The sequence below is a fragment of the Heterocephalus glaber genome, unplaced genomic scaffold, assembly GCF_053883595.1.
Source record: "Heterocephalus glaber isolate CG9 unplaced genomic scaffold, H.glaber_assembly_v1.0 deba00001481, whole genome shotgun sequence".
In the NCBI taxonomy this organism is placed as follows: Eukaryota; Metazoa; Chordata; class Mammalia; order Rodentia; family Bathyergidae; genus Heterocephalus; species Heterocephalus glaber.
Window position 1 is genome coordinate 47372677 of NW_028258317.1, and position 26366 is coordinate 47399042.

Below are 26366 nucleotides of genomic sequence, written 5' to 3' on the forward strand. Positions count from 1 at the left end.
AAGAGATCGTATAACTCCCCTCAACTTAAAAAACATAAAATGTTGGTTCCCAGCATAGGGCACATTTGCACATAAGAACTAATGTTAATGTTTTATACATTTGCAAACTGCTTAATTGGTGCTTCCATGTGTACTTATTACTTTGTATTCATATTAGGTTTTTATGCAAGATTAAGCTGTTATTCATTTTTATAATATATACAAGTTTTTGCTATAAAAATATTATTATGGATAAGCAAAAAACAATTCCACACCTCATTGAAGTGGAGAAGAAAGTAGTGAGGCTAGGCAACCATCGATTTATTGCCCATGTTGAAAGTTTTAGTTATCTTAGTGCTGTTATTTCTTTTTTCCCCTCATTTAATATTATGCTCCCAGCACGCAAATGGAACATGAGAAGGGAATGTGTGATCTACTTTGAGGTGTACCCCAAGCAAGTCTTAAGTAGCAGATGGATGGCAAGACTGAAAATTGAGAATAGAATGTCTGAAATGAGAAAGTGAGAAGCTAATATTTTTTGTCATTAGGAAATTATGGACCAAACCTATAGATCTGAAGCTCTAACTTTCTGTTTCAACTTAATTTACCTTCCAAGAAAAGAAAGAAATAAGTAGTGATGTCTCTAAGAATAAAGAGAAAGTAGGTATTTTCACAGTATTTGTAGTCATGGTGAAAGTTCATTTTTTATATTAGTATGTCAAGGACAACATAATACTCTAAATTGAAGGACATTACTGAATTACCTTGGATTTTACTTGTCATACTTTACAGTAATAAGGAAGTGTATTGCGGACACTGAATAGAGTCAGTATTGGGGAATTTACTCATTCCATTCAACCAACAGCAAGCACTATCTCAGAGAATGGCCTTTACAGTGTCTTCGTTACTATAGTCAGAGACTGATCAGCCCTGTTCAGTGCCCTGGCCATGACTTGAAACTTTAACACGGCGTAAACAGCCTGCATTGATTCGTCAAAGTTGCAGCTGCCTCCTTGAGGTCTTGGTTTTCCTCCCTCAGTTTCAAGGCTGCCCCTGCCTCACTTCAGCACTCCTTACTTCTAGTGTGATCTGGGCTTGCTCCTTGGGCTCCTGTCCCACCTGCTCTCAGGGAACTTAGCTGTTTATGTCTGGCATCTGCTCTGCTTTAGGTTTCAGAGTTGAGTCTTATCCTAGAGTTTCTATGAACACACCTATGCACATCTAAAGAAGCCAATTTTATAAGCTTCACTGGAACTTTTTCCCTGGGGCTGTAGAGAAAGTCTTTGATTTTACCTTCTAGGAGAGAGTGGCTGCAGAAAGTGAAGTATTTACTATTCAAAGAAAAGAAAAGAATAAATTCTCATCAGCATTCTTAGGAATTTGCTCCAAAGGCTGGTTCACAGGGATGTATATCAAACATTTCTTTGGGATGTATGTACTTCATAAAAAATGCGATCCATCATCTGCCCTAAAAGATTTTGTAACAGAAAAGAAAAGATCCAGGATCCAACATTCTAGAGCACTTAAGGCAGTTTGGGTCATATCTGGGTTTTTTTCACCTAGACATAGGCAGTCCTTTATGTCTCTTTTCTTAAGTCATACTTAAGTCACTATGGACCGTATTCTGTACGGTTCTGATCATCTGTACTCACTCTGTCCTGAAACGTGACATTTACAAGTGAAAATACTTCCTCTAAATCAAATTTCCCTCTTACTGAGATCAATTACGTGATTAAATAACATAAAGAGTTCTTGAAACACAGTAAGTGTTCAGCATCTATTACTTCTAATTATTGTTGCTTTTATCCAAATACTGGGAAAATTACATCATAGTTCTGTAAAGCACATAGAGAACAGGTGCCATAAATTACCCACCACCTTCATTTTTTTAGAAATGAGAAAAATGAAAGCCTAAAGAAATTTAGAATTTAATTAGCATCATTCTGTAGAATAAAAGAAAACTAAAATATAGCTCTTTACATTTTATATTCCAGCACTTTGCCCAGTAGTTCACATTACATTTTTTTAATTAAGGAAACCTACTGTTGATCTCTAAAGAGAAAGTGGAATCAGAAACTCATCATTTGGATGGTAGTGCTCCCAAATTCACAATGTCAAAATTGTTTTTGGATAGTTATTAGTGTCTGGGCATTCAAAAAATAGTGCATTCATTTGGTCATTTGTTTCTGTTTATTTGTTTGATTTTGGTTTGTAGACACAGTGTGGTATGGCAGAAAGAAGGTGGAACTAAATTTAAAGCTCAATCCTGACTGCATTCCACGGGTGTTTAGTTTGGGGAAGTTAATTTTCTTTTCTACAAAATGGTGGTGAGAACCCTAATCCCATAGGGCTGTTAATTGAGATAGCATGAATGAGAATTCAGCACACTCCCTGGCAACTGGCAGATACTCAATTTACATTCTTTCTTTCCTTCCTCTTTGCTTAAGAGCTTAGAGAATTACATGTGAGCCAGGTCCATGTCTGTGACAGGCAATAGAATCACTTCTAGCTGTTCCTTTTATGCTGGGTGCTGCCATCTAGGGTTCAGAAGTAGGTGTCTAGATATAAAGAGTTCATTCCAAGAAGTCACATCAGGATGAGGACTTGGACTTAACATTTCGAGGCTCTACTTTGAGATCTGTAAATTAGACTTTCTTTTCTGTTGCCGTGAAAAGTAGAAGTGTACTTAGAGTGGGTATTAGAGTGTCACTGTGTCTGCTTGAAACATTAGCTTAATGAACAGTAAATCTGTGAGAGTGAGGCGGGTGGAGAAAAGAAACTGGATTGATGGCCCAGACCAGATCGTTTGTACACAGTTATTGTTTAGGCATTGCTGATGTCATCTTGTAAATGCTCTTCTAGGCTATGTCATTTATCCCAAAATATACTTCAAAGTGTCTAGCAACTGTTCTTGATGATTTGTGTTATGGCTTGTATCTGGATGTCCCCCCAAAGCCTCATACAGTCATAGGTGTGGCTTTTTGGAAGTGGCTGGATCTAGGATGTGTGATGCTGGGATTAAGGGTGTCCCACCCTGGGTGTGAGCACTGCCGACTGTAAGGTCAGGTAGCCTGGATGGAATATAAAGGACAAAAAGTGGGCTGCTGCCATTGTTTTATACTGCTACTATTGTTGCTTGCTGCTTTGTTGCTCCTGCTTTGCCATGGACTGTTTCTCCTCTGTGATGCCCCTCTGCCATGCCACCCTGCCTTTGGAACCAGCCAACTATGGACTAAAACCTCTACAAACTGTGAGCTTAATAAAATTTTCCTCCTTTAACTTGGATGTTGGGTATTTTGACTCAGCAGTGAGAAAAGTAACTAAGACAGTTTGCCTACCTCAAATTTAGTTTTCATATTTGTAAAACAGTTCTCTAGTCTTTTCAACATGGCTTTTAGTAGTTAACCTAAAATAGGCAATTTGTTACCCTGGGGATCCTCAATCTGCAGCCTACAGGCCAAATATGGCCTGTTTCCTGTTTTTATGTAGTCCAAGAACTAAAGACTGTTTTAAGATTTTTAAATGTAAAAAAAATTTTAAAAGGGTTAGACGAGAAGAGTTGCTTGAAGAATTGTGAACATTGTCTCATCTGCAAACCCTAAAATATTTGCTATCTGGCCCTTTCCAAAAAAGGCTTCCAGCTCATGCTGTAGACTACTTCTGGGACATTCATCACTGGATTACTGAAATCAAGGTAGCTGTAAAGTGAATTAACTCAGACAAATTAATTATAAAGGAGACTGTGTTAATGCTAATGTAATACAGGTTTTGCTGATCCCTAAAATAGTTTAGATTTATTAAGTATTTTAGTAGTCTTCTAACCCATGGGCTTTAGAGAATTTCAAAAGGCCCAGTAACTAAAACAGATGGCAGCGGAGTTGTTTGCCTTGCAGGATCTTCATCACACACACTGCCCAACACTCCAGGTCCTCCCTGTTGCAATCTATGAAACCCCAAAATAGGTGTCTCTCAGATCCAGTGATTACTAGTAAGTCATCAGGCTGCAGAAGGACACTCTCAGAAGCAGCCTGGGCCATGGACTTCCCCGAGGAAGGGGCTGCCGGAGCACAGGCAGGCTCTGTTCTAGTGATGAGCCAAAGGCTGGCAGAGAGATCCGTTTATTCTGCCTAAGTTTGTTTTTCCTAGCAAAAGAAGTGTTTAGAAACTTTGATTATGAAGGACCATGTTTTCTAAAAGCAGGGCCCCTTGTAGACATGTAAATTAATGCTCAGAAAAAAAGCAAAAGTTGCAATATCAAACTTCAGGTACCAACAGGGAAGATGTTTGCTTCCTTAGAATACACTGTCTACAAGCAAAAAGTATGTTTGAAGTTGATGTAACTGAAGACTGAACCCTTTATCCCACAGATCAAATCTTTAAATAAAAATCCATTGGGGAAGGTTGTATATGGGCATAAATTCATGGGGCCATGGGGATAACTTGCCGGTGTCTATCTTGAGAATATAACTAGGAGGCAACACTAAGCCCTGAAGGCAAAAAGGAAGAGCTTCTGCAATATGTGAAAAGAAGAAAGGGCATTCCCTAGAGTGGTAACAAAATCACCTTGACTGGCTGTATAGTTTTGCTTTGTGCTAGTAATAATTGCACACTTTGGCTCTTTGTTATACCACAGTCACCCAAAATGACTGTTGTTACTCCATTTTACAGACCTAGCAAAGAGAGAGGTTCCATGAGAGTTTGGAGTTGGTGGGTGTTTGTAGTCAGGGTTTTGGCAAGGGAATACATTTAATACAGGACACATAATTTATAGGATTATTTTATGATATTTACCCAAAAAGTCAAATACAGAGGAGTGCAAAAGATTAGCCGCATACTAGAGACCCAAATAATCCAGCCAAGGGTCTAGATCTTACAGCAGTGTCCTGCACAAGTCCAGCTGAAGGCCTAGAGTCCAAGGCAATGTGCTCCATAAGTCCAGCCAGTGGCCTAGAGCCCACAGCAATAATTCATGCTTGTTTGTATCGAGGATCTGTACCAGGAAGGCCCAAAGGCCAGTGGTGGAAGCCAATATAGATCTGAGGGATCTATATTGGAGCCAGGAAGTGATGCTCATGGTGAAGATCAGAGCTCTCCTGAGGAGAACAGCAGCCATTCCCAGCGACACTAAAGCCCTGAGCTCCTCCAACGAGAATAGCCAAGTTCACATTAGGAAAACCATCCACAGCAAGCTTCTCCTAAAAAATCAACAGCCCATGATCTTCCCCTCCAGTTTTCTTTTTATGCCACTGACAACAATCCTCAGGTGGGTCTTTCACACCTAGGCCATGCTGATTCAGTTCAGCTGGGCATTATAAATTGACCATAAATTAATCTACTACAGTGGATCAGCCCTTGATTTGGCTGGAAGAATATTGGATTAAAAATTTCAATGAAAGAGAAGCAACATATTTTTATGGTCATTGTGGTACAGGGGCAGACAGTCAAGGAATGCATAATGAGGAATTAGGGACCCCAATATGTTTTACTAAAACTTTGTTTTTAATGGCCAAATTGACTTTACTTCCAAAGAGATGGGAATTTTTGAAGAACTCCATGAGACATAATCCATGACTACTTTCTGTGTTCCCACTGTGCCCCAAATGGAGGTTAACATAACACCTAGACCATGGGGAAACAGTGATTTCCTATGTGGCCGTCGGAGAGATTTGCCTGTTCAGATTATGTTACTGACTTTCTCTATAGCAAACTGTCTGAGGAGGAGTGAGGAGGAAGAAGGAAAAAAGAGTAAGGTATATGAGATTTGAGATCATGCATTACCTGGAAAGATCCAAGAGGGCTGCTTGAAATGTTGGTCCCAAAGAAGTTGAGAGAGCTGCCAAAATTATGCCATTCTACTTGGAACAAAGGGTTTTTGTTCTAAAATACAGATGTTTCAGGAGCTTTGCTGAACATGGAATTAATTACACCTGGTGTTTTAGAATGTTTGATGGTAACCTTTGGCATTTGTGTGGATGACATCAGCCATTATCTTCTAGTTGTATCATAGTGTATTCCAGAAAGGCACATAAGTGTACATCCTCTTCCAAAGACTAATAACTTCTTTGCTGGCTATAAATCCAGCTGCATGATGTGGAAATGTAATTGGGCAGCCTACACAGAAGTTTGGAGCTCATGGGGGAATATCTGTTTGTAAGAGAGCCTGAATATTCATGTAACTATCCAGACATCAATAAATTCTCATTTTACCTTATTTATTTCTGTTCACCAGTGAACAGCAGCACTTTTAAGCTCAAAGTTAATAGGCATGTTCTTCAGAGCTGTGCCCTTACTTACCTTAATACAGTGTCTCCCTAACAGATTGGTTTATCCGTTGCCAGGTAGCTCTCCCATCAGGTGACACAAGTGTTTTCTTTGTCTTAGTGCAGAGGAGACAGTTGCCATTGTTTGCCATCAATTAGCTCAGGGTAGCATGTCAAGGATGTACAGGTGGTGTCATTTTACTCTGACAGCCGACCGATCTGGTTGAGAAGCGATTGTTTCATTATCCTCTTATCAGGGCTGCTGGATAATGATACTCCACACTGCAAAGGAGCAGGGGGAGACAGGCAGAAAGAGTAGATTTTTAGTGATTGGCAATATTAAAATTATTCATGCCGCAAGGAAAAGGGAAAGATTAGAGGGGTGAATGTGCAAACCCTTAAGAAGATACTTTTTCCTACCACAGGTAGAGTGTGGAATGAGGCCCTTCCTAATGGAGAGGCAGGGGAAGGGGGAAAATCCCTGGACCTCAGGAGAAAAGAAAAAAGAAAACCAGGCTCTTCTCCTTCTCAACAAGGCAAGAATTCACTGAGGCATTTCTCCCATTCTCCAGTTAACTTCAGTATCAAATACAGCCTTCCAAATGACCCTGGTGGGGCATTTTTCTTGCTAGAAAACTATATGGTTTATGAATTTAGATTGAGAGAACAGTTTCCCGCAAATGACAGTTAAATTAAATTGCTCTGAGGTGAAATGCAAAGAACAGCAGAAGGTATCAGGGTCTAATTGCCACTGGAGCCCCAAATTCTAGTTACCCTGAATATTAGTCGTTTTCTTCAGAATGCCTGCAATGAAGTCTTTCTTTGAATTCTGAAAATTAACCACATCTGGATCTTTATCCTCTTGGAGCAACAAACAAAGAGAAGTGCCGACAATGTAAAAATACTTCAAGGTAAACTAAACTTCAAGAGGGACAATTGTGTTGACATTTTAGTAACAACCCATTTTCGCTCCTTAACGAAGTGCAGTCATGCATGAAAATGACTTGTTTCTTTTAAACTGAAATGCATTATGGGTTGTAACTCAAAGGTGCGTACTACTCCTTGGAAATAAAGTACAATATTTTAACCCTATGAGGATTCTTTTGCATGCCCCAGCCACCTTATAGCAAAGTGTATACAAAAATTGAACAATAGAAAGTTGATTATGATGTCTAACTGCATTTTAAAAAGACTCTAGTCCACAGTTCACTGTATAGATTCTTACATCAGTATCTTAGTCTACTTTATGGAAGTTTACCATTTTAAGGCAACAGGTTATTTTATCTTTCCCTAATCCTATTAAAAATGGTGATGGTCACAGAATTTAAGTGGCCAAATAATACAGTGGCTTCTGTGTACATAACCATAGTTCAGACACTGTGTTTTAAAATACATTGTGTAATACTCCTCACAGTCCCATGAGATGAGATCCTTAGTCAAGATGAAGAAACCCAGACTTGGTTAATGACTTGCCCAGAACACCTTGTTAGTAATCACTGAGACTCAGCTTTAAACCCAGATCCCTCAGACTCACACTGTGTGTGCTTGGTGCTGTTAATCACCCTGACGCGCTCAAGGGCCCAGTTGCTAGTGAGGCCAAAGAAGCTAACATTTGCACTACAGTTCAGCTGTTCCCTGGACTCTTCCCAAGTCCAAAATTCTCCTCCATGGAGAAGACAGAAGGACAAGATTGAGCTCACCATTTGGAAGGGTTCTGTAGTAATTTTTTAGCTTTGTGAAAGCCAGTGTACCTTGGTTCCATTGATTAGCTGGCCCTCTCTGCCATGACCCTGGAAATACTGCCTGAGAGATGAATGGGCAGCCCTCCCACTCCCATGTACCTAGCAATTAATGTCATTTCTTGGGATCCCAGTATTACTCTGACACTCATTATAAGTGAATTCAGAGCCCGTGGATGTGATTGTTTCTCCTTTTTCCATAAGACCAAGCCAGGGAGCACTATGGCTTTTCAGCAACCATAAGTGACTCCAAATGGAAATTTGCAGAGCAGCTCAGTGGCTTCAGATCTGCACAGTAAATCTCTTTTTGGTACATTATTGACAGACTATAGCCTTTCAGCCCAGGATGTCGTACTTGCTGTGGTAAAGGGCGCTTATTGCTGATTGCTCACGAATAACCCCTCCAAGCCTGCCTTCCTTCCTTCCCCACTATTGGATCAATATGCCTCTGACAAGCATCTGAAATCTTTATTTGGGAAAAAGCACATTTCCTACCAGCTGTTTGTTTTCTAAACCAAATAATTCAGTTAATTTCTTGCCTGAATTAAATTTCAGGACTGTAAAATTTCTCTCATCAGCACTAAGGTGCTTTTAGGATGACCAGAAACAGAAATGGGAGTACATTTCCCACATTCTCAGTGGCAGTATCATGGTTAATGCTGCCCTTGTGCCTCTTTAAGTCCAAGCAGCCTTGCCTGCCTTCACAGAGTGTTCAGAGCCCTGGTTTACTATGGACACTCTTATGAGTGGTGGTTAGATCTGAAATCTGGCTTCCTGGTTTGAATTCCAGCTTTATTATTTACCCACAATGTGACCTACACCAGGGAACCTAACCAGAAACTACATTAGGCCTTAAATTCTTATCAGTAAAGTGGAGAAATATTTAAAGTTCTTGGTATTAAAAGTACTCAGTATGTCATAACTATGGATTCCCCACTATGAGGCAACAAGCAGATGAAATGCAGCTGAGATATAGTCTAGTTAGTATCTACTGCTCGAGCTTGTTAGAAGGTATACTCTTTGCCCTGGATACCTTGTAAATCAATATTCATCTTACTCTGGTGACTTCTTGGATTTGATGATTAAAGCTTGAGTATCAGGGCTCTAGCTGCCTAAATAATTTTGTACAAAAAGCATGTTGGCTGTTTTACTATATCTCAGCCTGACAGGGAGGTCTTCATCTTTGTCCTCTGACAATGAAAATAGTCATCCAGCAATGCTTCCCTCAGCTGTGGGGATTGGTCTGACTCAAGCAGCCTTTATCTGGGGACACTTTTAACACTTCTTGCCTCCCTCCATTTATACAATGAATATATCACAGATGAAGTATCCCCAAGGCTTGGTTCCTGTCTACACGCATTAGAAATATAGATTAATAGCTTTCATTTGGAAGACAGAGAGCTGCCTGTTAACCCTAATTAACCTAAGCTAGTTAAAGACTCCAGCCTAGAATGCCCTGGTCCTGGTAGCTGATGAGATGGCATCTGAGAGCCACATAGATCAACAGATGCTGCTTTGTCAAAGCTCTGAAGCCCACTGAGTCATCTCCTCCTACCTCTAATGGAGCCAGGGTGGGGGACGGTAGCGAGTCAGGTCCCAGAGAGAGAAAGGGGCTGAAGCAGCAGGGAAGGTTGCTCCTGGTCCTCTGCTGCGGGCAAGGCTCACGTATTCATCACCAGACCAGGCTTTTATTTCCTTGGGGAGTCTACCATCTCTTAATCACAAAAGCAATAAGGACTTCCAGTATGTTCCTTGGCCGTGCCTAATCAGTTGTTCCAGCTGCCAGTCATCAGCCATGTCTGGAAGTTCACTTAAAAGCCCTAGTCCAGCTTTGAGCGTGGCACTGACCCCCGAGGTGACACAGACAATGGAGACCAACCCCATGGGCAGCCTGTGTGTGCCGGTTGATTTGATCACAACAGTTTTGTTAATATTGCCCTGTATTCTGGAGGGATCTGTTCTCTTCCTTATCCTTTGATCTATAGGCTGCATTGTGCACCTGATTGGTTGAGTTGGGAAAAATCATTTTTGAGTGTGTATGGAAGGAAACTTTCCCTTTTGCAAGGGACTTCACAATTTTACTGTAACATGGAGATTTTCTTCTTGAGGTTAAAACTCACTTGGCAAAGTCTGAGCATTTATCAGTGAGCATATGTTACGAAAGGCAAGTCTGTGAGAAGCCAGCAGATATTCAGATTTATAGCATTAGTAGAGATTAGCACCTTCCTGGTGCATGGATATTGCATGGAATAAAATAATATCACTAGACTGTAGTAATTATATCCTGGGCATACGGTGTAATAACGTCAGCTATTCCTAGAAGTTAATGTATATAGGAGAGCTATTTCCTCTGCCATAGTGGCAGTTTCTGAGGAATACAGGTTTTTGGTAGAGACCAAGGACAATCCTATTGAAGCTATAAGCTGTCAGACTCCAGAGAGTTGTCCATTTTAAGGATGGGTATGTAAGATGGGGATCAGAAGAATATTGGAAAGTTATCCTTGTGTCCCATTGTTTCTCCAAATTTTTGTCATTATTTTGGCCACAGGTGACATCTGCAACCAGCAGTCCTGCCCTAGACTCTGCCTGCAAAGTGCTCTGTATAAACATTGCACTATAAGTTTCTATTAGGTTGTAATATTTTTCTTTTCTCATTCGATTTATTATGAAATAGAGGTGAATTAAGTGGAATGACAGGCCTCAACCAGTGCTTTCAGTGAGTGGCAGGCTATATATCCCAAATCTCCCAGCCTACTTTATTGTAGCTAGTGCTAAATGTAACTTCTGTAGCTAATATAGACTTCTGAAAAGCAACATATTTTCTTTTGAGCCATGCAGTAAACCATAAAGTGTGCACATCAAGTTTCCCCGTTGCCCACTGGGTTGTAAACAGCAAGGGCAATGCTTCCCTTGTGATAAACACAAACACACACATACAGAAATACCACCAGGGGAAAATAAGTGATGAGTGCATTCAGCAACTACAACAAAAGAAGTAAGAGAGCTAACATTTCTACACCAACGAAGAAAAAAAGTTAGCTGTGTTTTCACAGTGTCTCTGTGACCTCTTATTATTCCATTAGTTTTTGGAATAATATATAAAAAGCCAAGCTCCATGCTGACAAACACCAATATTAAAACTACTGCCACAGTCACTCCAAACAGCCTTCTCCCCTGGGTAAAATTATTATTTGGAATACAAGCAGAATTGTGGTTCCCTGAGCTAGCAAAGCATAAATGAGGGTAGTGATTCATAAGGTGACTCTAGCAAGTTTGCAAATGTGCAGCTTTTATGGAGGTGCGTGTACACACACACACACACACACACACACACACACACCAGAAAGTTGGCAATGCCTTTCTGAGCTGGTAAGCACTTTCTGACCTCACTACCTCTCAAGGCCTGGGAGGGCTGTGAAGGATGCAGGCTTCTGAGGACAAGCATTAACCTGACACAATGATGGTTTACCAGAAATAAACCCTTCAAATTAGATCACACCCCTGTCAGTAGCTTTTTGAGCGGGAAGATGGTAATTCTGCCTCTTCACATGTTCATTTAAGTACTTGAACTTTTGTTCCATTGGATTAAGCCTTTGGGGGCTGGGTCATCTGGGGTCTTAAGTCTATCCTAGAGAGGTTGGAGGAAAGTGTTACTGGTCTAAAAATACAACTCCCTGAACTTTTAAACCCTCAAATCTTTTTGATAATGTGACTTTTCTTTCTTAATCTCGAACTTGATTTCTCTTATTTTTAAAAATCCACTTATTCTTTGATATGAGTAGAGTAAGTTCAAAAAGAACAGAGATTCTGTTCTTTGTACACGGCTTTGTACAGAGAAGGGAGTTAAAGAGAGTCTGCATAATGATGCTGGTATGATTGCACAGTAATGAGATGTCTGCTGAGCAGGTCCCGACACCAAAAGCCTTTCTGATAGACTCTGAGAGTGACAAGCTCCAGGTTCTTCCCTGACATTGCACCAATTAGCTGATCTACATGGGCACATACTCAAGTTTGAGGTCACATACAGCTCTCAAAGGCAAGCCTGCCCCTGTGTGTGGGGGTCTAACTCACAATCTGTGTCATAACAGGCGATGGTGGGGGAAGGTCCTGGAGCTGCATTTCAGTCCCTTTTTCCTATTTTGTGGTCTTTGGAAAGGACTTATTTTTGTTGAAGACAAAGTATGTTCATCATATTGGGGAAATGCCTGGGCTTAGTTAGACTCTGAAGTTAAAAGGGTATATATAGGATTCTGTGCTGGTGGTCAGATCAGGGAAGCACTGATCTCATTACTTTGATTTATCAGTGACAGAAAGAGCCTGTCCTGACCCATGCAAAGTACAAGAAGACCTGCTTTGTGCCCTCCTAGGCACCTAACCAAATATTCTGTCACCTGATGCATCCTCTTGTGACTAAATGTGTGAACACAGAAACCTTTGCATCGATGTGAACAGCGCAAGATTATAATTATACATTGTCCAGACAGGGAGCTGGCAGGGCACTGCAGCACTATGGATCCAGGCCATGAATGTCAACTTGGAGCAAGCTGAATGTGAGCTCCTGAGATGGCAGGAAAGGCCCAGGAGTGGCGGAACATGTTCTGCCAAAAAAACACAAGCTGTGTATATCCAAGAAGGAGAGAAGGTTCCCTGAAAGCCACCCAGGGAAAAACAAACAAGCTCTCAAAATATGCTTGCTGTCAGCCTTTGGTGTTTAGAAAATGTGGGTTTCTGTTGGGGTGCAGTCTCATGCTTCTTCCCCTTTGCTTTCAGCTCCCATTTTCTCCAGCAATCATTCGAGCCGAAGTGGAACAGCTGCTGGGGCCGGGCCACCCCCACACCTTGTCAGTCACCCTTCTCCAGGACATAATGTACAGGGGAGCCCCCACAACCCCTCCTCCCAGTTACCTCCACTCAGAGCTGTGGATGCAGGAGCTGAGAGGTAAGGCCATCTGTCTCTCTCGTAATAGGTGTAGCCGCCAAACCTCCTTCCACGGAGAAGAGCTTTGACAGTTGCTGAATTTTATTAATAATCTGTTGGTGGGTTGAGTTACCCAAAGGTGACATTTTAAAAGTAACATACATAAAGCACATGGACCAAATATCTCACTATATTATATTTTTCTGTGGGAAAACAAATGAAATGGTACTGGCAATAGCCAACTAAAGTGCCAAGTGCTGGAAAAATGAATTAGAATGCCCCTGCCCTTCCCATTTTCCTCAGTTTGTGTCAGGGATTCAATTTTAAGGTATGCACAGGTTGACGTGCTTTCAAGATCTAAAAAGGTACCCCGGTCACATAGATGGTGTGAGCTCATGTATTAGCCAGCTTTCCATTGCTATAACAAAATACATGAATAGCCAAACTATAAGGAAGGAAGGTTTATTTTAGACCACCACAGTTTAAGAGTTTTCAACGCATGGTCACTGGACCCTGTTGCTTTGGGCCTGTGGCAACACAGTATGTCATAGCAGGAGACCATGGTGGAAGAACCTGTTCAACTAATGGCAGCCAGATAGCAAAGAGAGGTCCTGATGTCTTCTGGCCTAACGTCCTTCCACTAGGCTCTGTCTCTTAAGGGTTTCACCACCTCCTAATCGCACCACAGGCTGGTAGCCAGGCCTTCAACACAGGCCTTTGGTCCTATTTAAGATCTGAACTATAGCAGCTTGGGAGCCAAGCATAAAAGGGCATGAGATTTTATATGGGTGATTAGAAAGGGGAAATTCACTGAAAATTTTATATTAATATCATCCTCATAAAGGGTTTTTGGGGGGAGAATTTTTAAACTGTGATCTTCAAAATAGCTTATTTCTGAATTCTACACTGGTTCTAGGAGTTTTGGGGGACCTTTGTCATACTTTTGCCTCCTCCCATCAATCTTATGTATGCTTTCATGGACCACAAACTAAACAAGAGTCTGTTCAGTGAGTGAAAGACACATGATGTAGGTATCAAGGGAAGACTAAATCTTTTCTAGATAGATAAATGGGGAACAGCATCCCAGACAGCAAGAAGAATATATGCAAGAGGTGAGGAGCAATGAGGACATTCATCATGGCAGATGTCTATAGCTCTCAGGACAGCAGCATCCACAGTGCACAAGACCATTGGGATCAGGTGACAGTGGATTGGCTTATGTGGAACCATATTATTTTATTCTAAGGAATTACCCCTTTATCCTCCTTGAAGCAAAGAGCCATGATAGGCTTTCTTTTAGGAGACACAATCAGGTTGACGTTATAGAGAAGGGACTTGGGACAAGATAATAGAGTAATTGAGGTTGGAAGGGGAAAGGTGGAAAACAAGGGTGAGGCTGTTGCAGGAGTCCTTGTGATGAGCTTATTTCAGCATGTTGTATCATTTCTACTTAGCTTGAAAATACTGTTAGCCATGGGCTTTCCATCTCATTCCGTTCTACCTAAGAGTTGTACCCTAGATGGTAGTGAAGTTCACTGAGATCAGTGAGAACTTCACCTTCTCCTTACCTACATGAGTGTAAGAAGAAAGTCATCATTGTGATGCCTCCTCGCACACATCCTTTGAAAGAATGTGTACAAAAAGATTTTAGCCAGTACTGGAGCACAAAACAGCCACCTTGACAGTCCCGTTACTTGACAGTTTCATCTGAGCCCCAAGAGTGGCTACTTGTTTGTGGATGAGTTCCTTAATGACTCCTGTTGCTTGGAGTTTGGTTTCTTTTTAATATTTAATTTTCTTTTGCAATTGTTTGTATTTTTAAATCTTTCTTAAAATTTTAAGAATAGTACAAAGAATAACCATATGCAAGCTGCATTCATATTCACCTATTGCTAATATTTTACCATTTGCTCTCTATATCTGTGTCTTTCTCTGTCTCTCTGTGTCTCTCTGTCTCTCATTTCTCTGTCTCCCTCTGTTTCTCTGTCCCTCTAGAAGTCCTTTGCTTGCTTATCTGTTACTTCTACGGCACTTGAAAAGTAATTGTAGGTTTCATTGAGCTCTATCCATAATTATTCAGTAGAGCTCTTCTGAGGATATTCTTCTATATAAACCCAATATAAGTAATCACACTCAGCATAGTTAACAGACACAGTATTATTATCTAATAATCAATATTCAAATTTCCCCAAATTTGTAAATAATGTCCTTTATAGCTGGTGTTTTTCCTCCTTTTTGATGACTTTGGATTCTAACAAGAATTCCATAATGCATTTAATTCTCATTTCTTTTTAGTCTCCTTGAATCTAACGAAGTTATCTTTCAGAGCATCAGTGATTTATGATGAGCTTAAGACATTTACTTTTTACAGTGTTCCATGGTTTAGATTTGTCTGATTGTTGCATTTGGGTGTGGAGTACCATATAGCTGATATGATGTCCCTTAGCTTTTTTGAAAATTATTTTGCACTTCACAGAGAATTAGGATTAAATGAACCAAAGTGGTTAAAGCACTTAGCATGTTTTGTCGTGTGAAGCACATGCATGGATACTCCTAAAAAGACAGACAGGCTTCCTTGGAATAGCAGAGGGATTTAGGTTTGGAAGCAAGAGGATGTTGTTAAATAATCACAGGGGTTGATAATGTAAATAATCATTGAAAGGAAGAAGGGGAAATGGAGAGGAAGGATAGTACTTTATGTGAATGGGTGAATGAAGTGGATGTTTGCATGTTTCTGCTTGCTGCTATATTCTTCCCATAGAATGTGTGACCTGACCCTTTGCCAGCCCTGCTAGAGCAGGCAGGTGCCAGTGTGGTAGGTTATCCCTTCTGATCAGCCTGGAGAGAATGACATGAAACAGCCCTGAATTATTCACTATGTTTGCATCAGTGACCAGGATAAAAACACTAAGAGGAAATGTGCTTACCTTCTGCTTTTGGTTTATATATCTTTGCTTTTGTTTTATTGGGAAGTCCCCCAATAAAAACTCCAGCAGTTTTCTTAACGGAAATAGGTTTATCACACTTCACGATTTTTAGTGGGACACTGGCATCTTTTCCTGCTTTGCAGGCATTGATTCATCATTTACTTGGCCTTAGCTGGTTAATAAAATGGGATGAGTCACTGTCAGAAGTCAGGAAAAGTCCACAACATCTACGCACTTAGCATTAGATCCTTTGATCTTTATCATCATAAAATAAAATAAACGGAAGTTCTCTTAGTTTGACAAGCTTCTATTTTTATTTTGAAATGTTATCTGCATGACACATTATTTCAGTGACTTTAGCAGAACCACACCACATCACCTAGTGCTGATTTAAACTTGTTATGTAAAGTGGTGTTTTACTACGTCATGTCCAACACACCAGGCATTGGTACTTTATGTTTATGGTTTTCCATGAGAGGAACTTGGTGGCTTTGGAAATGTTAATTCACTGTGTTTCATAGTCTGTCGGTTAGACCAGTGAAAACAAAAATATTGATGGGCATTCCTTTTTGAAGTTGGGAAATCTTTGCCATCCCAATAATAAGTCAGCTTTGCTCATCTTGTTTAAGAGATGTCATCTGGGGCCCGGGGATTTAGCTCAGTGGTTCCACCGCCTGCCTTGAAAGCACAAGGTCCCGAGTTCGATCCCCGGTAACAAAAAAAAAAAAGAGAGAGAGAGAGAGATGTCATCTGCCTCCTTCCTCTTGAAGGCCACTGATGTAGTGTGCTCTGGAGAGTAGGTGACAGAGCGGAAGGAACCATGGACTGAGCTCAGTGTGCTGACTTACCACAGAGGTTTTCCTAGGAGCCCTACATCTGAGCCAGAGAAGATGGGAAAGAAGGGATATTGGCATCCAGATATATGTCCTTCCCTTTCTTCCAGTTACCTGTGTTTTTAGATGGTTTTCTCTGAGTAACTCCAACATGGCTCCTCTTCTATTCAGCTATGAATATATGGTCTCATTGCAGAGTACACAACTATATACAACAGTGCAGAGTATACAAGTATTTTTGTTATTTTCTTGTTCCTGGGGCAAAATACCTGACACTAAGTTAAAGGAGGAGAGGTTTATTTTGACTTACATTTTGCAGAGATTTCAGTCCACAGTCAGCTGGTTCCATGGCAGGGTGGCATGGCAGAGGAGTAACAGACCATGGCATGGGGAACATGAGGCAGAGAGGGATAAAGGGAGGAAGAGGGATGTATACTGTTCTAGACCACACCCATAGTGACCCACCTCTTCCCACTAGCCTTACCTCCCAACATCACACCCAGCTATAAACTCATCAGTGGATCAATCCACCCATGTTCCAGTCACCTCCCAAAACCCTCACCTATGAGCACATGAGGCTTTGGGGACACATCTAGAGATAAGCCATTAACATCAACCTCATCTAAATCAGCAGAAGCATATGTTAAGAGTAATTGTTTGGGGCAAAAGTAGACAGAGCACCTTTATCAAATAAAGAATGCCTATTTCTTGAGTCTCTGTGGAATATTGAGAATCCTTACTGTTTTTCCCTTAGAATGCATTATTTTAGTTGTGATATTGCTAGACTTCTGGGCACTTTTGTGTATTTATGGTCTTTCTATGCCTCTCAATATTCAGGACTGACTTTTGTAGGTGCCATTTGTACATTCGTCACTTGAAACATTAATGTTGCCCCCCTAGATGCTATTGGTGAAAGACCAGCAGCCGTTTCAATTTAATGGCTTTGCAATTCTGTAGTTTCTCATTTCTAGTCAAGCCAGCCTACTCACTACTTCTGACTTAGTTTGCATGTGTCTGCTTCTTAATTTAGACTTTAACTCTTATCTAAAGTCTTCCCTTCTTTTCCTACTCTTGGCCAGATATTACCCAGCCTTGGGACCTCAGCTTCATTCTCAACCCAGGAAACCTCCCCTGCATCTCACAGCCCTCAGACAGATCCCCCTGTTTAATCCCTTGGTTCTTATTTTCTGTTTCACAAATTTACCAGACATTATCTTGCTAATGGGGTTGCTTGCTTTTGGAAGGCGGGAATCTTGAGTTTCTTCAGAACCTCCAGGGTGCCTTTTTCTGAGTGATGCCATGGTAGATGCTGAAGAAGATTTAACAAGGGACCCAGACCAATGAGGGAAATGCCTCGGGAAGTCACTGTCAACTTACACTGTCCAGAAGGGGAGATCCCAAACAGGAATTGATTTGTTTATGAGGAGGGCAGGCCTTAATTCTCAAAGTTTCCACTATTTTATGTAAACTGCACACTTTAATACAATGCCTAATTGCTGTAATGCATATGTTCACACACACATTATTAGGAGTCCCTTGCCACCATCCATTACTAGGGTTTCCTAGAGTGTTTTCTTGTGGTCTTAATACCATAAGCCTGATACCATTCTCTATCATTTGCCTGTCTAGTATCTGAATAGTTCGAAATTAGACCTGCTACTTTGCTGTTCGTTCTCCCCTACCATTTCCTGAACAGCCACAGGCTTGATATTTCCACCAACTCAGCTTTTTCACAGCTTTACGTAGACGTACACATGTGTGCATGCACATCCCAGCATTAGGTGTTCTTTGGTTTATCAGATCTTTCGCTGAGCTGGTATTTATGTCACAGGCAGGGTGCTGGATAACACAGCACACTGTGTGGTAAACAGGATTAACAGGAGAGCATCCAGTCCATTGGGAGTCAACCAAGGCAGTAGGGAATGGTAATTTGGAGTCATTCAGGGGTAATACATGGGACCCAAAACTAGGGAGGAAGGAATAGTGGGAGAAATGTCAACCTGCAAATGGATAGTCAGTAGGTAAGGAGATTGTGAGCAAAAGGGTTGTGTGCACAGATTAGGAAGGAAGAGAACAAGGAAAGGTAGATCTGAGTGTGTATTTGTGAGAGTAACTTCATTAGCCACATTGAGGATTTTAGGCCTCATCTTGAGAAGAAGAATTTCTATATTTGAGCATTAAGGGAACCACTGTGACTCTGGCATACATTCCACATGTGCCTAGTGTGCACCCCCAAAGGCTTCAGAATCCATTGCATACCACAGAAGAAATGTTAAGGAATGGAAACGTGGTTCATTTGGTCCTTAGCCAAAGGCTGTGCTTTGTACCTCCTAGACTGATGAGGTAGCACTATGGATTTTTATGTCATTTTCCTTTTTAGTAGAATTTGAAAAGATAATTTTGTCCTTTCCAATTATAGGCTTGTATTTTATGTAGTCAGTGCCTATTGGGGCTTTGAAGAATCACTTGTGTGTCAAATTAATTTACAACTTATCTTAGAAACAAAGTGACAAACATGGAACTTAGAGCGCTGATATCAGCCATAATGTGACCTCATTTGTCTTCTAAGGAAGACTTAGGTACGACTAAGAATTGTCCACATGGCCGTGCGTTGTCATGTGGTTGCAGTTTACTTGGTGAGTGTCACACTGTGGGGCTCCTGGACATATGTCACACACTCTGTTTGTACCTCACCTAGAGGGCAACAGATAGAGACAAGAAATAAAGTTTATCAATCTTGATCACTTGAGAAAAGCCACAGTCAAAATACAAGTATGAGACACAAATAGTTTTTTATTTTTATCAGCCTGCCTACTTATCATCCAGTAGTAGTCTGTTACCATGGTACTTAACGTATGTCACATGACCGCAAGGCCCAGCCTTTCTCTTTGGGCTACAGAGCTTTCTATACAGAAGTCAAACTTGTTTTCATTTAGTGTCCCATGAAGGGGTTAGTTTCTTTCTAGCGAGGTATCTTCCCCAGACATTTAAGATGAAAAGAAATGGGATCCAAGATCCATTCCCTCTCCCAGAACATAGCCTCACACACACACACATACACACGCATGTGCACACTCACACACACACATGCACACACACTCTTCTACTTGAGATTTAATGAATATAATAAAAAGTTTTTCTAATGTGAATGCTGGAAGCAGTGCACAGACAGAAAACTCATGTATCTATCCTGGAAAATGGTGATTAAAGATTTGAATAATTAGAAACGTTGGTGGCTTATTCCTACTTTGTTTTCCTTAAGTCTGTAGAAAGCTCCTGGTAATTCTTGATGTTTATTCCAGGGCAGATTGGCCTACCAGTTTTCAAACTTCTTAAATATTGAAAGTCTGTGACTACAGCATGCTTCATCTCTCTTCTGGCAAATATAAGTTGGGTCATTGGCTTTGGGAATAGACTTTATTTTCATGGAGATGCTCACCATACTGATGACATGTTTAATGCATCCCACTGACTTCCCCCCAAGAGTTGCACATACACATATAAGAAAATTAGTGATACTAGTTACTTTCTTCTCACCAGCCTGGTCATTGTGAATGGCTCTACTGGAATGAGTAAATGAATAAATGAGTGAATGAATGAAACAAAAAGCATTGTAAACTGGCTCCTTCTACTCCTTTGTAATCTGTCTCTTATTTAAAATCCATGCGGTCTACAATACTGCTGTGAACATAATTTTCAGATCCTAGTATGTTTCTTGATAATAAAGGAAGATCAAGAATTAAGTCTACATAGCTGTGTTCAGCTTACTATTACAAACATAAAAAAGGATAGGAACCAATTCTGTCTCCATTTTCTCCAGATACTTTCACATCTAATTAATCTGTAGGTCCTTCATAATATATTTCAAGCCTTCTCAATACCATTACTCCACTTTAGTTCAAGCCATTATCCCCTCCCATCTCATCTGTAGCAGCTGCTTTCTAGCTGGTTTCTGTATATTTGATCTTGCCTTCCATGTCTTCCACCTTCACTCCATCAGCGTGCATAGGCCCTTTGCTCTAGACCACAAGAACTGTCCTTTAAAATGTAAATCAGATTATCTCTTTCCTTCTCAGACTCTTCCCCATCATACATGCAATAAAACACAAACTCCTGCTTGCAGTGTACATGGGCTTCTGTGGTATGGCCACTGCTACCCTCATTTACTCTGTGCCAGCCACACAAGCCCTCTTAATGGTCCTGGACAAGAGTTCGTCTTGCCTCAGGGCCTCTGTGCTTGCTGGTCCCAAAATCTAAAGGTACTTTCACCAGAACAGTGTAAGTTATGCCTTCACTTCTTGTGTCTGTGCCAATTTCTTTGTGTGTGTCTTTTCTTCACTACTATAAAACTTTGCTTCTCCAGCCTCACTCTGTTCTTTAACCAGACTATGTTTTTCATCAACTTATCACTCCCTGAAGTTAAACTGTTTTTTCACTGGTTTGCTTTCATTCTACTGCACTGGGGAGCAGAGCAGAAACTATATGAAGTTGAGAATCATTTGTTCCCATCCCTTCTCCCTCAGAATTTCTGTTGGGGTCTAAGGAATTTTGTAGAATGACTGGTATAGGTGGAAGGAAGGAACACTACTGTGATTCCTTTATCATGTCTGGAAAAGGTGATAGTAACCTCGAGCACACGATTGTTGTTCTTCTATCTCCACATTCTCTATGAGCCACCTCATGGGCAGGCAGGTGGCCACGATGTTAGCCTCCATACACACTTTACCAAGCAAACACCTTGCTTTGGGTTCCAGTGTTTGGTCATCTCAGATTATTTTCCATTTTTTAAATTTTAAAATAAATTGGTTCTTCATTTTAGGTTAATTTACAGTTATACATCAAAAACCATTTATTATCCCCAATACCAAAAAACCCCAACAATTATTAGAATGCCTGTAAAAGGAAATATATTTTTGTAAGTGCCAAGGAAATCATTTGGCCCTTGGAAGCCAAATCTGCCATCTTTTTTTTTTTTTTGTTCCCATACTCCAAACAAACCTACCTCATGTTAAGCCCAAGATGATGTTTTCTTAGTCTCCTTGGATTTTCTTTCAGTCAAGAAAGTGAATCATGACAGTAAGAACGAAGGCTTGAGGTAAAGCAGAATTTCTTTTCTTGCAGCTTCCACTTCAGAGCATTAGCCTAAAGCAACAATCATGTGGTACTGCTGCTAAGCCACAGTACTACTCAAACATGTCAGTGTGTTATTTTCTCCAGCAAGTCATATGGAGCCAGAATTCCCAAAGCAAAAGGCCAACCTCATTGTAGCTTCAGTCGAGACATCACAAATTCCAGAATGTCTCTGCTCTGAGGTAGAACAGCTGCTCTAAGGACAGCCTCTACTTACAGTTTTCACAGTATGATCTACAAGTCACCAGGGTCTTTCCTTCTCCTAAGTACAGATATTCAGAGACTTGGCTGCTAAGAGACAAGTGAAGGACTTTTGTTTATTACTGAGGAGGAGACTATCGAGGTGAACAGAAACCAAAAGCCAAAGTTCTTTGGATGAGTCTTTTTGCTTCTTTTTCTGAGAAATTATTTGATTGCTTTTCTTTTTAGTTACAAGGAGAAAAAAATTTTCTCTATTTTAGTCATTCTTGTCCTTGGAGTAAATGATTAAGATCATTCTTTTGAATAGATATTCTCCCCACAGAAACAGAAACTATGGTCTCTGAACAAATACTGTATTGAAAGAAACATTTGGACCAGTTGAGCAAATACCACATGTACCTAGGCACAGGAATTAGATCTAAGTTGGGAGCTGAGTTGATGGAAATAGTGATATGTTCAACAGAGTAGTTCTTTAACAGCAGTGACCAACATTTGCTAAATACTTACCTTTTCATATTGCTGCAGGAGGTACTGGAGATGCAAGATGGTAGCAGTTATCTAAGGGTTAATTCTCTTTCCATTTGGAAGACTGGAGAGCCCTTCTCTGATTGTGAAATTTAAAAATATATGCTACTTCCTCCAGTTCATTTCTCTAGTCAACAACTGTTGAGTTTTATCTTCAAGAGAAGATGCAGAAAATTCCTTTGTGATTACTGCAATAGTAACCTGACATCCTAAAGATGAAAATAAAAGCACATCTAAATAGCATGTCATTACTGACCAAACCACCACCCAGCGAGTTTCTTTTAAAATTTATGGATTTCAGTGACTTTTATAGCTACTTGGCAGTGGCTTACAAAAGCACCTGGCCATACTTGGCAGAAAAACTGCATTTGAAGCTCTAAAAGTTCTTTTGGTGTCTTCAAGGGACTTGTATTTGCATTTTGAAAGCAAAATGCCTTTTTTTCTCAAGTATAGCCAAAAATAACACTTTTCCTCTCATTTTTCATCTGCCCTTCTCATTAAACTCTGTTATGAATGTTTTTCTTTCATCTAATCCATTCTGTTGCAAAGCAGATTGAACACTGTGTCTGACACCATGCTGAACAAATGAAAGAGTTTTCCATTTGCTCCACGACCTGAGTCAATCCCCTTGATTTGGCCTCCTCATAGTGGCCCAAAGGATGATATCTCTGCAGAAACTTTTTTCACAGCAGAATTTTTATATCAAATGTCTCAGAAGCTGTGAATAAACTTTCTTCTGGTTGGTTCTTTTTTGAAAGGAGAGTTTGGCAGAATCAGACTTTTCTTCTCCTTCTCCTCATCACATGAGAGTCTGAAATAGACAAGCAACTGAGTCACAGCCAATTCTGCAATCAGGATTTTCTGGAAAACTCCAGCCCTTGCTCCTGTATAATTCATCTTTCTTACACACCCCATAAGTCCTCCTCTTTTCATTCCCACCAGGAGACATAGCAGTACCCTGGGCCCTGTGTCAACACTTAGCAGGAAAAAAATATATACTTCTCTGCCTTGGGCTTTGTTTACTTTGTTTTCTTGACAGACAGCTTGCTCCCTGTACCCGAATGGAGTCACTTTTCTCCAGAACACTGTGCTTTCTATTTCCACAACACTTGCTCATTCTAGTATATATTTGAGTCATCATTAAAAATCCTTGCTAATCATTTCACCTATGCCACCTTCACAGTCCCCACTTTATCCTGTTCCTAAGGTGATCATTCTTGAGTCTTAATCTCATCCAACCTCAAAAATTATTTGCAGTTAATGTTAACCCAGCCTCTCATAAGGATTCAGAAACACTAAGCTTTTCCAGGGTTCAGATTTGGCTCTTTGGCTCTTTGGGCACCACGTCCACGGACAAGCACATAGCTGTTGGCCAGCTTTGGTCCTGCCCAGATGGACAGTGTTTCCTTACCCACACTGCCCAGCGGCCATTTCTTCATTACTGAAAGCTGGTCTTGATTGTCTCAAAAGCCGAATTCAATTTGCAGTTCCCCCAGTAACGTGCTGTGATTCATTTGGGGACAAATCTGGATTGAACGGAGTCCAAGTGTCTCTTTTGTGAGACAGAAGGGAAGTATAAGTAGATACTATAGTCACCCAGATGAGTCAGCCAGGAATTCACGAAGTGATTCATAAATCGTTATAAAGACCACTGAAGTCTACTAAAATGGAGCGCTGTCTGGCTATACAAAGTGGGGTATTATCATTGGGGGGTTTTTTTAGATGTTAAATCAAATGTGAAATCCTTAAAACTGTGCTTTTCTTTTTAGGTTTTGAAAAGGATTTCTTTCTCCCCCCTCCACAGTAGGCCAACTGCTAAAACCATTTTTCATTGATTAGTTTTCAAAGATGAATTTTAAAACTACCACAGATGATGCCCCACAATTCTCTGGGGAAATAAAAAAATTTCTTCCCAAATCTATCATAGACCAGTTTGTATCCCATTATTTCTATTCTCTGGCAGCAAATCAATAAGATTTTTTGTGTGAATACAATGAAACAAGCTGTTCTAAAGTATTCTTCCTTGTTTGGGAGATCGAAAGGCCTGGTGGAAGATAGAGCAGGACTATCCAAAACACATATCAACATTTAATCTAATTGATCATGTAAACATGTAAGTTATTTATTTTCAAAGTGTTACCCCCAGAGCAGTGAAACACACACACACACACACACACACACACACTGTCCACACTGCTGGCTAGAACTGCTTGTGTACTTAGCACAAATGAAGAAAAATAATAAATATTTAAGACATGTGCTTGACTTGCAGCATAGTCTATTAGTACATTTTGTTTAAAGAAATAAACTTGTAAGTTCATATAGAAATATTTGGGGCTTATAGATAGGGGAAAGAACCCTACCTGAAAGGAGCTTCCCAGTTAGAAAGACTAAAGGTTTCCACCTGCCTTGTGCATGGAGAACTCCAGCTCAGGACTGAACAAGTTCACCAAAGTGAACTGGCAGTAAGTTGCTGAGCCACCTTCCCACTAGCCCATGATGAAAGTGAAAACCTCAGGAGTCCTCTTCTATTCCTCCCTTATCCCACCCCTCCTGGCTTGCTCTGTATTACAAACAGGAGGTCTTCCTTACCTCACTGGGATAAATTGATATCTCCAGAATTACTTTGTGACTTTGGGTAACTCATTTCACCCTCAAGACCTCTTTTATTCTCATCCAAAAAAGGATTATACTCTTTAAGTACCCATCCAGCTAGAACATTCCATGATTTTATCAGTTTCTGAACTCTTAATACCCTCCATCTGGGAACCCAGTATCAAGAAATTAGACACTTACCTAAGAACAAGACTCTGTTCCTGGTACTGGAAAATTAGCCAGATGATCAAATATTTTATTTTCCTTGAGACTTAGTTCCCATATCTAAGTAGTTAAGGGAGAAAAGCAATTCTTTCTTTTTTAATTTTAAGAACACTAGGTATTCGAATGTAGTGCTGGAACCACAGTCTTACACAGCTCTCAAGCGATTCTATTTAGATCAATCATTCCATAATTGTATATTGATCACCTGAAATCTCTAGACATTCCTTAAATGCTTTGATGTCCCCAACTTCCAATGTAAAATTCTTCATGATCCACTCCAACCTCTTTAACCTCTTTTTTTTTAATAGAGAAACATACTTTATAGCACTCATTTCTTCTAGCTTGTAGTTTTCTTACTGAAATAAGTTAATTAATTGCCTGCCTCCCCTCACTAAAATATAAATTCTAAAAGGACAGAAATGTGCCCTTCATTGCCGTATTCCTAGAACTTAGAATAGTATAAAAAACCTAGTCAGTGCTCAATAAATATCTCTTGAATGAATGAATAAATAAATATTTTCTCACACTTTAATATCTGGTGAGAGTTGGGATCTCTTTATTTTACACTTGAAATTGAAGCTTGAAGAAGTTAGAGGATTTATTCAAAATTACCCAGCTAGTAAAACACAGAGCCAGCATCTAAGCCCAGGTGGGTCTGAGTTCTAATCAGTTCGTCTTTCTGCATTCACCTGTTTGTGCTACCATTCGCACATTTTTTGCACATGAACCTTAACAGTGTATTCGTCCCTGCTGTGACCTGCTGTTTTGTAACAGTCTGGGATTGAGCACTGCATTTCCAGGAAATAATGAACACTTTGATTCTGGTCCATCCCACTTCAAGGTTGGAGAGTCGAAGGTAGCAGAGGATGGGGGACAGGGAAAACAGAGGAGGGGGGCTTAGAGGGGAAGAAGCATGCATTTTCTAAGGCGTATATAAGCAAATATTTGCAGAAATATGTTAAGTCTCCCCTCCCCAAGAGAATCTTTATGAGACTTTTAAACCTGTCCCCCTGCCCACTCACTCTCTTTGTCTT

General features: G+C 40.4%; 1 protein-coding gene across 2 annotated transcripts in view; it reads left to right on the forward strand.

Moving 5' to 3' along the window:
• The window catches only part of Glis3 (GLIS family zinc finger 3), a 466502-nt gene that overhangs the window by 407346 nt on the left and 32790 nt on the right, over window positions 1-26366 (forward strand). For both annotated transcript variants that reach the window (XM_087184003.1, XM_004838230.4), the window contains one exon: window positions 12749-12917. In XM_087184003.1, the coding sequence (XP_087040129.1) occupies window positions 12749-12917 (169 nt within the window). The remainder of the gene's footprint in view (window positions 1-12748; window positions 12918-26366) is intronic.